Genomic DNA, 15,082 nt, shown 5'->3' on the forward strand with positions numbered 1-15,082 from the left:
AAAAGTTGATTTCAGTAATAAATGTTGCTCAATATTTTGTATACAATTTTTTTTCTTTTAAATCAAAAGTTTTATGAAAATCTTTTGGTTGATAGCAAGCAGCTGAGGCAATAGCAGAGAGCGTACTCACTGTTGCTCGAGCGGAAGCAATTGTGGCAGTAGCTGGAGAAGCCCAGTTACAACCGCAAGGCGAACTATCTGTAGTGGTGCACGCTTTGAGGGAACCGCATTCTGACCTGTCAGCCATCGCTTCTGGTGATCTGGCTACCATCGTTGAGACACTGGCTCTTGGTGAGAGTGGCTCAGGTACATAGTTATAGCTCCTTGGTGTGCCCCCCCCTCTCTACCCCTCCCTCTCTTCCTACCCCCTCTCTTCCTACCCCCTCTCTTCCTACCCCCTCTCTTCCTACCCCCTCTCTTCCTACCCCCTATCCCTCCTCCTCCCTATCCCTCCTCCCCCCTATCCCTCCTCCTCCCTATCCCTCCTCCCCCCTATCCCTCCTCCCCCCTATCCCTCCTCCCCCCTATCCCTCCTCCCGCCTATCCCTCCTCCCCCCCTATCCCTCCCTCCCCCCTCTCTCTCCCTCCTCCCCCCTCTCTCTCCCTCCTCCCCCCTCTCTCTCCCTCATCCCCCCTCTCTCTCCCTCATCCCCCCTCTCTCTCCCTCCTCCCCCTCACTCCCTCCTCCCCCTCTCATCCTCCTCCCCCTCACTCTCCTCCCCCCCTCTCTCTCCCTTCCACCCCCTCTCTCTCCCTTCCACCCCCTCTCTCTCCCTTCCACCCCCTCTCTCTCCCTTCCACCCCCTCTCTCTCCCTTCCACCCCCTCTCTCTCCCTTCCACCCCCTCTCTCTCCCTTCCACCCCCTCTCTCTCCCTTCCACCCCCCTCTCTCTCCTTCCACCCCCTCTCTCTCCCTTCCACCCCCTCTCTCTCCCTTCCACCCCCTCTCTCTCCCTTCCACCCCCTCTCTCCCTTCCACCCCCTCTCTCTCCCTTCCACCCCCTCTCTCTCCCTTCCACCCCCTCTCTCTCCCTTCCACCCCCTCTCTCTCCCTTCCACCCCCTCTCATCCCTTCCACCCCCTCTCTCTCCCTTCCACCCCCTCTCTCTCCCTTCCACCCCCTCTCTCTCCCCTTCCCACCCCCTCTCTCTCCTTCCACCCCCTCTCTCTCCCTTCCACCCCCTCTCTCTCCCTTCCACCCCCTCTCTCTCCCTTCCACCCCCTCTCTCTCTTCCACCCCCCCCTCTCTCTCTTCCTTCCCCCCCCCTCTCTCTCTTCCTCCCCCCCTCTCTCTCTCTCTTCCTTCCCCCCCTCTCTCTCTCTTCCTTCCCCCCCTCTCTCTCTCTTCCTTCCCCCCCTCTCTCTCTCTTCCTTCCCCCCCCCCTCTCTCTCTCTTCCTTCCCCCCCTCTCTCTCTCTTCCCCCCCCTCTCTCTCTCTTCCTTCCCCCCCTCTCTCTCTTCCTTCCCCCCCTCTCTCTCTCTTCCTTCCCCCCCTCTCTCTCTCTTCCTTCCCCCCCCTCTCTCTCTCTTTCCTTCCCCCCCTCTCTCTCTCTTCCTTCCCCCCTCTCTCTCTCTTCCTTCCCCCCTCTCTCTCTCTTCCTTCCCCCCCCCTCTCTCTCTTCCTTCCCCCCTCTCCGTCCCCCTTCCTTCCCCCCTCTCCGTCCCCCTTCCTTCCCCCCTCTCCGTCCCCCTTCCCCCCCTCTCCGTCCCCTTCCCCCCTCTCTCCGTCCCCCTTCCCCCCCCCCTCTCCGTCCCCCTTCCTCCCCCCTCTCCGTCCCCCTTACCCCCCTCTCCGTCCCCCTTCCCCCCCTCTCCGTTCCCCCTTCCCCCCCTCTCCGTCCCCCTTCCCCCCCTCTTCCGTCCCCCTTCCCACCCTCTCCGTCCCCCTTTCCACCCTCTCCGGCCCCCCTTTCCCCCCTCCCTCTCCCTTCCCCCTCCCTCTCCCTCGCTTGGTCATGCCTGTGCGTGTGTGCGCACTTGCGCGCCGCAGCACACACACACACAGACACACACACACACACACACCACACACACACACACACGCACGCACGCACGCACAACGCACGCACACACTTGAACAGAAACATTCAAGATCATACTCCTATATGGCGCAGTCTAGTAACCAATAACCAAAAGTTGATAACAACTCCCCATATTAAACAACTGATACTAGTGATCTTCAGAATATAAATGACAAAATTATAGAATGACAATTGCGGGGGGGGGGGGGGGGGGGGGGGGGGGGGGGTGGAGAGGAGGAAATAAGTGTATAATAGTTCCAGATGTTGCTAGTGGTATGTTCAGTAGACATTAGAGTTAAAAAGTGCTCGTCAGAATAAAAGTGTGTATATATATATTATATATATATATAATGAATATCTTGTTGGTAAATTGTGATAAATGATATTGCATTTCTAACATACCAATTCATGAGTCTGAAAATGTGCATTCTATTGAAATTTTTTAGGAAGTGGACAGCTTCGACGACAGGCAAGTGAAGATAATAAGGGTTGGAATGAACAGGGTCAAGGACGATCAAAATCATCGAGATCAAAAGCCTGCTCTGGCAGCAGAAGCTGCTGACGTACTGGACAAAATGCGTGAAGGTGCAGATTTGCTGCGTAACAACACAAACAGTTTTTCTCCTCTGGAGAATTGTTGCCATCTTCATTGCTTGGTTCTACTCAGCAGCCGCCTGTATCAATTGGTATGCTTTAAAGTGTTAAAAAATTTTCTACAACATTTGGCAGTATTTACAGTGAATAAATAAAGTAACATAATTGTATTTGTAGCAGGGCTAATGGCATCTGCATTGGCTCCATCAGTACGCATTAGTGTTTTCTGGATCTGGTGGAGAAAAGCACAGATAGTACTAGCAGTGAAGAGAAAGGTCTGGGAATACGGATTAAATCAGTTTGCAGGTGGTTGCAAAGATTCCATCTTCACAACAGCAACAGCAACAGCAGCAGTCAACATCAGTCACAAGTGACGGTGCGTAATATTTAGGGGAATCCCTTGTATTTTCAGTTGAATGCCTCTTAGTGAGTCTCCCTCCCCCTCACCTCACACCTAACCCAATTTCAACCCCCCCCCCCCCGCCTCCCTCTCTCTCTCTCTCTCTCCTCTCTCTCTCTCTCTCTCTCTCTCTAGTTCACATTCAGAAACGAATAATTGTAATGTCATAAGTACAACAAGATGGCTGCTGCAGCCTGATTCTGATTATAGTTTCCTCACAAAGTTTGATTATTTTGAACGTTAAGAAGTGTACTACCCTACTACATAGGAGCAAGATAATAAGCTAATAACATTTTAAAGGACCCCCCCCCCCGATGTTACAATCAGTGTTACTGTCATGTAACGTGACACTACAAAATTGGCAGAGTTGCGGTAAAAAAAAAATATATTTTATTTTCTTTAAAACATATGTAGCAAAACGTTTAGGGTATGCATAAGTAGTAAATAAGTTAGTAATAGGTTACAGGGAACAGCTCTAAACTTCTGTAAGGACCACTAAATAAAGAGGTGTGCATTAAAGAAGCCTGTCAGCCTAGTTACCTTCCTTTACAGTGGACAAGGAAGTGTAATCAGAGTGCAAATTTTTTTCCTGTCTAGTGTTTGCCAGTTTAAACACTATCATTTCTTTGAAGAGTTCATGTTACGAGCCACAAATCCCAGAGTGACCCTGCCCATGTGTGCGTGTGTACTACTGTAGGGTGCACGTGTGTGCATGCACACGCAGAGTGGTGGTGTGTGTAAACAAAGTAAACATGCTTTCGTATTATGTGAGAAACAGTGGGATGGGTTTTTATCATCATCATCATCATCATCATCATCTTCATCATCATCAGTGGCTGCAGCAGCTCCCACTAAACTTCAGTGCTCACAAAAGACCACCTCTAGAAATTTTTCTGCCATTACCATCTTCAGATATAGGCATCATTGTATCTCCTGGGCGTTTTCTAATGTAATCCACCGACTGCGAATTCCACCAAGTTGTCATGGCCTTCACTCATCTCTTGTGAATCAGCACAGAACTTTCTAGTTCCCTCTACCAACCATTTACCTGTGTCTCATAGTAATTATCAAGATGCGTCTTTACATTCTTGCTGGCCACCTCTCACATGTTTGATGATTTTTGCATTAAAAATTCTAGTCTCTTTGACATTATTCAAATCTGGTAGTATACACTAATTGCAAACTTTTATTTTAAGACATTTGGGAATCTTAGTTTTGAAACACGTATGTAGTTGACCAAAAGGACTCTATGCCATGTTTACTCTTCTGGTAATTTCTTTTGCGCTCCATACTGTTTCTATGATTTCTTTGTTGATTTGAACTGCTTTCTTTTAAGGGGAGTTGGAACGCCTTACCCCGACAATGTTAAATTTAGTGATTTGGCTTCCCTGTATTTCAGGATCCACTGTAGCCATTGACATGAAACTTTTGTAGGACATTAAACTGTATTTTCAGAGTCTACTGAACTACAGTAATTGCATTTCAGCCACTGGTTTTGGAAATACAATTTTTTTAATTACATGGTTAAAATTTTGTGTACTTTTTAGTACGTAATCCTAAACAATTGTAATTATACATAACATTATGTTCTTGTTTTAGTTCAGTAGACGCAGGATGTGTATGTTCTTACTGTCTGAAAATATGAATACTCTACTCGCAGTGGTTTTTATTTTTAGTCACTCAGAAGCACCCTGCACCATACCGTATATCATCCTCTTCATCTTTTTCTAAGTTTTTTCTTCTTTCTGGACTTCATAGTGGCAAACTGTGCTGCATACTCTGCTTTATCAGTGCAAACCTTGTCCATCTCTTCAAATTCTCTGACTCAGTTTGCTCCAGGATTAATTCCCATATGCTGTAGCACTTCCACCCTACCAATGTTGCCATCATTAAAAGCAATAACAGCATTACTGACCCCCCCACTTTAGTGTCCTCATTCCAGCAAATACATTTTTTGGTAAGCGAGTCCATATAAGATTATTGAACAACTCATTGGGATGCACACACTTCTTCAGTAATTCAGGATTTGCCAGGTATCTGTTAATAGGTTTTATGATATCCAAGGCTGCTGCTGGGATTGAATGTTTATGGCTGTATGTACTGTTTGAGTACTGGGCATTGTGGTAATTGCACCATGAATCAGGTCCAGGAGGGAAAACATGGTGTACTGTTTCTTCATAAGTTGACAGTCTGTGGAAGAAGGTAGCCCATACTGCCTGCTTCATTTTCAAGAAATCCTCAGTTTTATTTCTAATGGCCATTCCATAACACTGCTGTAGTTCTTCAATCGTTTTGTCTGTCAGCCTGTGTCGTATGGTTTTACCATCAGAAAATTTCTTGTCTCTCAAACTTTGTTTCAACTTCCTCAACCTGGTGCCCATCCTCTTCTGGCCATGACCAACACATTCCAGTTTTGTAATAATCTTCTCACCTTAAGGCTGAGTGGCTACTACACTGTTGTATGCTTTTGAGTCTCTGTCACCTAAGAACTTAGTGTAATACACTCCCCTTTCGTTCTCAGATCGACTAAAAATTTCGATAGCTGCAGAGCCCTCCATATCACCACTTGTTCCTCCATAATTTCTATCACAGAAACGCCATTCTTCTTTCACTTATTTACACTCATGACAATGTTTGGTTAAAATCTGGAAGTATCCACGCTGGTCACCGTAGCAACAGAATTCTTAGAACTGTAGCTGCACTTCTGTCAAATGCCATCAAAAGCTACTGGTATGTCAGTCACACCATCACTTGCTTCATTAGCTTCGTTTGCAGTGCCCATCATTGACTCACATGCAACAGGTTCCACAGCAGCTCCAATAAATCCTGCATACTTGTCGATTTTTACATGGTGGGCGTGGCATATTCATCACGGCACACATTGTTTCTGCTGTAGTGTGTCCTTTGCCAATAGCTCTCAATCCATAAAACCACCTACCATTTACTTCAAAATAATTATCTTTACATTTACCAGAATTCCAAAAGGAATGTATATATTTACAAATAGCACAATTAATGATAAGTTCCCTGGCTAGTCCATTTGATACCTCAGTGTCTTCATGTAAACTAACTAGCCCTCCACATATTTTACAACACACACATTTACCTAACATCCTTGTTAGGATGTGTAAATCTGTCAGAATATAACCTAACCTACCGTTTACATCACTTTGGTTTTGAGAAAACTGTGTATCACAACGTTTTATTTTAATCTTCGAAGCACTAATGGGTGTTTCTTTAGATACTGATGAGTTTTCCTGTATTTTGTTGTCTGTAACTTCACACACCACATGTCAAACACAGTATTTCCCTTTATTCGAAAATCTGTTACAATGAAACCCACGTTTCTTAAAAACACTTCGTTTTGGCATCATACTTTACTTTTTGAGACATTTACCAATCTATTCGTCACTTTTCCTCGAATTAAAAAAAAATTAATATTTGACGTACAACTCATGTTTATACTATGAAATGAAAAGTTAATGTTTTTGACAGTGCTACCAATACAAACACGTAATTTAACCTTTATAACGCAGCAATCCATTGCCTTACAAACAAAAAATTACCAATTTTATTAGATTTTGAAGTAATGCACGTAAAAATTTTAACATCCCCAATGGGTGTAGATTATATTAAAAAAAAATACTTCCCATGTGAGTTTTTAGGTGATATATAATTTTATTTGGAAAATTGCAAATTTTGTAATGAAATAAAAATCCGAAATTCTTTTTCCCCCCCAACTCCCCTTAAATATATTGGTTATACAGTATTTTAATCTTATTATAGTTGATCTTCAAACATACTTCCAAACTTACTTTCAAACTTACTTTATCAACTTACAGTTTTGAACTGGCTGTCTTTCAGCAACCATATAAGTTTCAATGGAAAATAACACAGCAGGTTGCAAATAATTGTTTAATACATTTACGTAGTTATCGACACCTCTGAGGTTATCATCATCAGAATGAAAATTTAAAAGCATTATAAAATAATACATAGAAAAATAAGTTTGACAGAAACATTAACAAAGACGAAAAATGTCTTAACGTAGAAAGTTTACTACTGCAAAGTTACATTACGAGAAGGCAGTAGTCAAAGTTTAGAGCGGTCGTGCACTCAGGTCAAAAGTTAAAAATGTTCCAGCCTTTGGTACGTACCCCTTGCAAGGAATATCATCAGACCTAGCAGCCCAGTGGCTTACATTGCTGCTTTGAAAAAAAGACACAAGTTGCGGACACAGGCACTGACAGTGACGTAGGCCCATTGGAGATAGTATAACAGAAATAAACAAATTAAACAACTGTTAATTATAAAAAAATAGATGAGAGCTTAATGTATTTTTGAAAAATACAAAGTAGTCAAGTAAGTGAAGTAAAACTAAGAGTCATCTATTAGGCTTTACTGAAATTCCTATTATGTAAACTACAGTGTATTGTAGAATATTTACACAAACAGCTGCACAGTCTAAAAATACCTGCATGAAGGAAATTTTGGTAGTGCACATTATACGAGATTTGAAGGAGATGTTTCTGAATTAGAGGCAAGAAAATGTAGTAAAAAATTAAAGGTATCAAAAATTTGCGAGTAGTGGATTAAAGCCATTGAAAAAGTTTTTGTTATGTAATTGTAACTGTTTGTTGAGGATGAGGCCATTGTTCTTAGAAATATGCTTGAAAATCTCCAGCTCTTGGAGTACATTGCGCCTGTGACCTTTCTTTTCCTTGTGTAAAATGGAAATTTCTTAAACACTTTTCAATTTGTAACCGGAAATTAACATGTGATCAGCTAAAGTGGAATTATGTATGTCAGTACCACTTTTTCCCAGTAAATGTTTCTTATATCTGACATTGAAAGATCTTCCAGTTCGTTCTATATAATAAACGCAACACATATCACTAGTGATTCTGTATATTCTGAACTGCATATGGAAGCAACTGTGGACTTCAGATAGTGAATAAGATTTTTCTACTAGTTATTGTTAGTAGAAAAAGCTGCTTTTCATGTGTATTTTTTATGTAGAAGACAATGAATTCAATAAGAAATAGGGCCTAAAAATGTAATCACATAAACTTTTTTTTATGCTCATTGCTGTCAGAAGCAGCAGTGAAGCCTAGAGTAGTCACTTTAGCTTCAGTTTTAACTTGGAAGTCATTTTCAACTGACAAGGGATCATAACTTTTATTAACTGCAATAGTTATCATCTCATCATTAAGCTTGTTGAGTGACAAAAGTACAGAAACTGCACAATGAATGGCTGAATGGAAAAATGCATTGTCATGGGAAAGAGGATGCACTGAACTAACAGGCACAATCTGATCTGTATTAGTGGCTTTTCGAAAAATACCCAAGGAAAGTCTTTCATTGTTTGTGGCAGTTCTAAGATCCAAGTAACATAGCTGACAATCATTATTTTCTGACACACAAGTGAAGCCAGTTTTTCATGATGACTATTAAAAATTCCAAACAAATGGTAATTATCTTGCTGGTAACCACTGTATGTGGTCAAAATGTTGTCTAAGTGCTGAGAATATGGCAAAATACCCAGATCAGTAGCTGAAAAATTATTGAAGAATTTTTCTTCCAGCAAATTACTGAAAATACTGGCCAAGATGCCTGACAGACTGTTGGGCCAATGGTATACAGTTTGCCATTGAAAACAGAATAGCCAAATTTTGCTACTGCTTTTAGCAAACGAATGAGGTCATTGATTTGCTCTCAGAAATATCTTTTTGAAAAGTATGAGATTGAGATTGTTTTCAACACGTCAGTAGTTGTTTGAGGAGGTACATTATTCAGGCTTTATCAAGTTACTCCATTCATCGATGAAAGTGATCTGTGTTAGGGTCAGACAGAACAGTCATCCCTCTTTGTTTTCCTAATTTAAGGATATGAGAGTAGTTTCGATGATATGCAATAGTGTCTCTGGTTTCTATTTAAATTCTGTATTTCTCATTATCCTGAAGTAGTGCAATGGAAGCCATGGCATTGACATATATATATATTCCTCAATATGCAAACAAAAGTTAAATCAAAACCTTAATCCTTAAGGGCTGTTAGTGAAAAAATTATTAGGACCATCTCAAAAGCCGCCACAAAATCCATGCATCCCAATCAAGTGTTTATTCATATCCTAGTTCTGTTCTGTAAATTCGTTCACAACTGGCAAATGGTCTGCTGTGTTATATCCACCTCTAAAGCCAGCTTGTTCTTTTGCCAGATTGAAAATGTAATATATTTATTTTTATGTTGTTTGTGATAATTTTTGTGAATAAAGTATATACAAGGTCATTTTCAAAATTAAAGATACAACGGCTCGCAGTCCTTAAATAGAACATTTATTTAGAAAATGTCAGTTACATCTTGTTAACTGGATTATTTGTTATTTTTTGACATCACCACCTCCGTTATCCAAACACTTTTTAAGTCGGTGCACAAGCTTTTGTATTCCACAGTCATAGAAGGTTGCCGCTTGTTGTCGGAACCACATTTCAACTTCATCTTTGATCTCTTCATTGTCGTGGAATGATTTTCCACCAAGATGTGATTTCAGGTAATGGAAGACATGGAAGTCGGTGGGTGCAAGGTCCGGGCTGTATGGCGGATGGTCCAATACGTCCCATTTGAATTGTTTGAATAGTGCTTCGGTTACGAGCGCTGTGTGAGGCCAAGCATTGTCATGAAGTAAGCGGACTCCACTTGTCAGCATTCCCCTTTGTTTGTTTTGAATTGCCCTTCGAAGACGTTTCAAAGTCTGGCAATATGTAGCAGCATTAATTGTCGTTCCAGGAGGCATAAATTCCAACAGCAGAATGCCTTGTCTGTCCCAAAAAACAAAGCCATGACTTTCTTCGCTGAAATCGACGTTTTGCATTTCTTGGCTTCTGGTGAATTCGAATGGCACCATTGCATCGATTGTTGCTTGGATTCAGGTGTGTGGTGATAAACCCACGTCTCGTCACCTGTCACAATGTGATCAAGGAACTAATCACCTGCTTCAGCATAGCGTGTGAGTGAGTAGAGTGCAAAGCCCATCCTTTTCCTTTTTGTGTTCTTCCCTTAACAGTTTTGGAACCCAACACGCACACAATTTCCTGTACCCTAACTTGACAGTCACAACGTCATAAAGAGTTGTCATTGATACGTTTGGTTTACTCTGATGCAATTCTTTCAATGTGTGTGTGTATTCGCACGAATTGCTTCCTCCATTCTCCGAAGAAGGGCATCAAAGATCACAGATGGCTGACCTGTTCTTTGTTCGTCATGAACATCGGTTCTACCTTCAGAGAAATTACGACACCATTTCATTACATTTTGTCGATTCATAATGTTCCCATAAACAGAAACAATTTCTTTGTGAATATCCGCTGATCGCTGACCTTCTGCATGAAGAAAATGTATGACGGAGCGCACTTCGCATTTGGTGGGATTCTGAATCGGCGCAGCCATTTTTAACACGACCTACTCCAACCAGAATCAACATTCAACTGCCAAACGACCGCGAGGAGAAAGATAACGGTTCAAGGTTAACACCAGTGTTGCCAACTTGCTCGTCAAAACTCTTCTGTTCCTCTGGCATACGGTGTATCTTCACTTTCCAAAATACCCTCGTATTACCGAGTACAGGCTGAATTTTCTTTTTTCTCCCCCTCCCCAATCCCTCCAGCTTTAGCCATTTCTCATGAAATGCCACTATCTGCAGGTGGCTTTTCTTCCTTGGTAGTGGAATTTCTTTGTGTGTCTCATTCAGCTTTATATGAGGAATTGACTTAATTTCATTATGACCTCTTAACATACACTAAAATTTGAACACCTTGGAATGTTTGTACAGCTTTCTCTTTGTTGTTGTAGTTGGAGTCACAAATAGGAGACTGTTTGGAGTGCTACAATGTGAATGTCACAGCCAGTGCGAGCATTTAGCGTGTTCGAAGCAAGTTGTTTGTAGAGTTGTTTGTTGTGAGTTGTCATTGCTGATGTTGGTGGTTAATGACAAATTCTACATAGACAAGTGACAGACCTAATTTGCAGGATAAACATTTTCTTAAAGTGCAAAGCACATGTATGCATGTGTCGTGACTGTCGCTTAGAACCAGCAACAATGCAATCTCTGTCTGTGCTGTTTACCATCTTAAATGCTTAATAGCTGTCTCCTTTCATTTGAGATATTCTTTTATGTTATTTTCTTTGTATCTGCTTCATCTGTTTTGTCAGTTTGTATAATACCTTTGTTGAATTATTTCCCCTTATGTCAGTGCCCTTATAACATTTATTTTCTAAGATGCTGAACTTGTTGCTTGTGGTTTAAACTAGTTACCCTCATAATTACTCTTTATCGAGAGTCTACAATCACTTGTGATACTAATGATGGTTCGAGTTGCCACGCTCTATATAACATGTATAAAATGTAGTAAAGTTAGTTTTAGTTTCATTTGGTCCTTGCTAAGTCGATTTTTTATTTTTTTGTGAAGAATTTGTTAAGGACAAACATGTTGTTCTTTGCAAATCGTTCCGGTATCGTATCTAATGTTTCCCACTGAGTAGTCTTTAACTTTTGCCTTAATGTCACCTTAAAATCACCCATAATTATCTTGTAGTGTCTACAACTTTTCAGAGGGGTCTTATACTACATCATAAGAGAGTGAACATGACGGTACGTAGACTCAAATGATGTCTATGAAATATCCTTAGGTTTTTTTTTTTTTTTTCCCCCCCCCCCCCCCCCCCCCCCCCCCCCCCTGGTATTCTAGTACCATCACTGTGTGGTGTACTTTCAATTGACCATGAGGCACAATGTTACAGAACCTTCTTGGGCTATGCATACGCATGGAATATAATGAAATTATTGAAAATTTCAAAATGGTAAATATTTAATGAAAATATGTATTATACATAAGGAAAAAATGTTTCAACAGATAGGAATGCGGACCTGAAACAAAGGCCGTAAATCCATAGTATGGTGGCTTCACCAATGATCCAATAAACAAACTAAGCAAGATGTCATAGAGAATGTACATGAATTTAACAGGAAACTTCTGTTTCAGTTTCTTCAAAGCCTATGACCCTGACAGCTGACTAAAACAATTTATAATGATCTATAGAAAACTGTCAGAATTCATTCTCTTTGTAATTATCAACTGACACTTTTCAGTTTGCCACACCCTTGCATTGCAGCGAGCTCAGTTTTTTTTTTTTTTTTATATATATATATATATATATATAACTAACTTCCTCTTATTGCACTTTACAGGCACAACTCTCCAAATACATTTTCTTCATAATGATAAAAAGTACAGTTGCCATTTGGTGCAGTTCATAGAAACCAAAATTTCTTTGACAGTGTGTAAATGGAACACCAGATTTCATATGACTTACAGTGTAGACCAAAATAGAAGGAAACCCTTCATAGCTGTTACTTTACTGTGTGGTTACCAATTTTTTGGAGAGGTTTCTTAAGATTTGTAGTGTAAACCAAAATAGAAGAAGATCCTTCATAGCTGTTGGTTAGCTGTGTGTGTGTCAATGCGACTCAACGGTTGCAGGACAACAGGAGTGACTGGTAAATCTGGAGTGACAATGTGAACCGCCAGTGGTGCCACAGAGAGATCAATGGAGACTTAAACATCTGTCAAAGTTTCCAATACATGAATACAAGTATAGGCTGTTATCCTCTCCTATTGAAATGACAAAAACTGTCAGCGTTAAACAATTGGGACTGCAGTAAATTTATAACTGCCTCTTTGGCTTAGTTGCTTTACAATAGTCACCAGTATCAATTTATTTCTGGCATACAGGTATGTGTTTATTTGAACACCTCATTGTGTAAGTAGTACATTGATGGACCAGTTGTTATTATTTCCATTTAAAAATTTCCCTCTACACACAATCAACATTTTTGGTAAACACAATTTTTTCTTACTCTTTGATTCCACAGCATCCCAGTGAGAACAATGCCATCATCAGCGTAATTTTTTGTCTAGAAGATTCTATACTTCAGACTAGCCTTGTTGAAAATGGTTATGTGCAGTTTTCTCACTGTGAATCTGTCCCATAATTGATCAGGGCTATTTCACCAAATGTGGCATGTGTGTGGTGACACAGGTTGTATACCAGCTGATGGTTATGTGGACACTGATGACTGTATAGTTGGGCATTCAGCATTCCCAAAATTACTAATACCATTATGCAGCTTTCTAATTTGTAAAACCCTATTACATTTTCAGTAAGGATGAATAGCCACTCTGCATACATGTATATGCTTAAAAGTGTTGCAAATTATGCTCAGTAGGTCAATAGTAATCATGTCTGTGTGTTTCATGATATAGTGCTTCAGAATTTAACAACCATTTATATTTGATAATTTACAGAAACCATAACAAATTAGACTGCATGATGTCACACAATCTAAATTGTTATAATTTCCATAAATTATCAAATATAAATGCCAGTATGATTTCTGAAACAATGCCATGGCCTTGCTAATCTTCTTCCTCAAAGTTGTCATACTGAGCTCGATATAACATGAGAGTTTGCATGTGGCTTTGTATCCTTTGAGACTGATCTCACCTGTTGAATCTTGGTCTTGTTCCTTTACCTGCTTCCTAAAAACCATTTGTTTCTCATTGTCTTTTCAACCCTTCAGATTTTCAGTGGTCATTTGTCATTTTTTTCTGATTACTACTTGTTTCTTTTTTGTAGTTGTATTTCTGTTTGTATTGAGTGAAGTGACACAGTTGCAAGGCACTGGATTTGCATTCGGGAGGATGACAGTTCTAATCAACATTTAACCATCCATATTTAGACTTTCATTGCTTTCCCTAAATTTTTAAAAGTGAATTACATGACCATTCTTTGAAAATGACCCTGCAGATTTCTTTCCTGACTTTCCCCAATCTAAACTTACGCTCCGTCTCCAACAGGACCTCATTTCCAACAAGGCATTAAACCTTTATCCTTCTTTCTTTCTATTCTTCCCTGTTACAGTTCCCATTTTGTCCTCACCTTAATTTCCTTTTCTCTTTTCATTAACATCACATCTTCACATCTCAGCTTTTCAGATCTCATTTTTTGCATGTGTTTCATTTGAGTCCACCCTCACTTACTTGTGTGTTGTGTGATACTGGGTTCTGGCTGCCATCTTACATAATCCTGGCCCACGTTTATGCAAAATCCAGTCCTCCCTTTTACCTACATAACCAATGACCAGTCCGACAGACTACTTTTCTCAGCATTTGTATCCGTATTTATTCACGATGTTCCTTGTTAGTAAGTAAGTGTCCAGTCTAAAATTTCTAGCAAAATTATTTGTTAATGTACCATCATGAAATTGGTTTCATCCAGTGTCTGAATAAAAACTTGTATGTAATGAAAGGTATAAAAAGAATGTTGAGAAAATTGTTTCCAGCAGTTTTGGCAGTGTTATATAAAGGAAAATCTACCATAAATGAAGCTCTTAATTTTTCAAAGCTTCTTGGAAGTTTTAGTTTACTAGCTCACAAATGACCAGCCACTGGCAGCAATTTGTAAAAACCATGCAACAATTCCTCAAAGAGTCGGAACAACATATTTAAACAATTTTCATTTACCTTGTACTTTTTTGAGAAATTTCAAAACTTTGTGGTAATAACAAGGAAAATATTATATTCAGACGCAAGTGTTGCTGTCTTCAGTCTGAAGACTGGTCTGAGTCAGCTCTCCATGCTAGTATATCCCGTGCAAGCCTCTTCATCCCTACATAACTACTTCAGTGTACGTGCATTTGAACCTCCTTACTGTAATCATCCGGCCTTGGTCTCACTCTACAGTTTTTACCTACCCCCAAGATTACCAGACTGATGCTTCTTTAAGGGGTCAGCATCTCCCCTTTTGGATCAGCAGCTCCTTATTAATTATCTGATCTTCCCATCTAATCTTTGTTAATCTTCTGCAGAGCCACGTGTCTTAAGCTTCTGTTTTTGGATTTAAAAAATGGCCAAGGTGTATTTGTGATCTAGGGCAATTTTGTTTTATGATATATTGTTGGAAGATTCCCTCTCTCCCTCCCCCCTCCCCCTCCCCCCTCTCTCTACCTCCC

At 40.6% G+C, this 15,082-nt stretch overlaps 1 protein-coding gene across 1 annotated transcript in view; it reads left to right on the forward strand.

Annotated features, from left to right (window-relative positions):
* Positions 1 to 15,082, forward strand: part of LOC124620049 (E3 ubiquitin-protein ligase Ufd4) — a 307,195-nt gene that overhangs the window by 215,220 nt on the left and 76,893 nt on the right. Inside the window, 5 exon segments of the mRNA XM_047146715.1 lie at positions 96 to 306; positions 2,472 to 2,638; positions 2,641 to 2,707; positions 2,796 to 2,839; positions 2,842 to 2,995. Of these exon segments, the coding sequence (XP_047002671.1) occupies positions 96 to 306; positions 2,472 to 2,638; positions 2,641 to 2,707; positions 2,796 to 2,839; positions 2,842 to 2,995 (643 nt within the window).

The sequence above is a fragment of the Schistocerca americana genome, chromosome 6, assembly GCF_021461395.2.
Source record: "Schistocerca americana isolate TAMUIC-IGC-003095 chromosome 6, iqSchAmer2.1, whole genome shotgun sequence".
Lineage (NCBI taxonomy): Eukaryota > Metazoa > Arthropoda > Insecta > Orthoptera > Acrididae > Schistocerca > Schistocerca americana.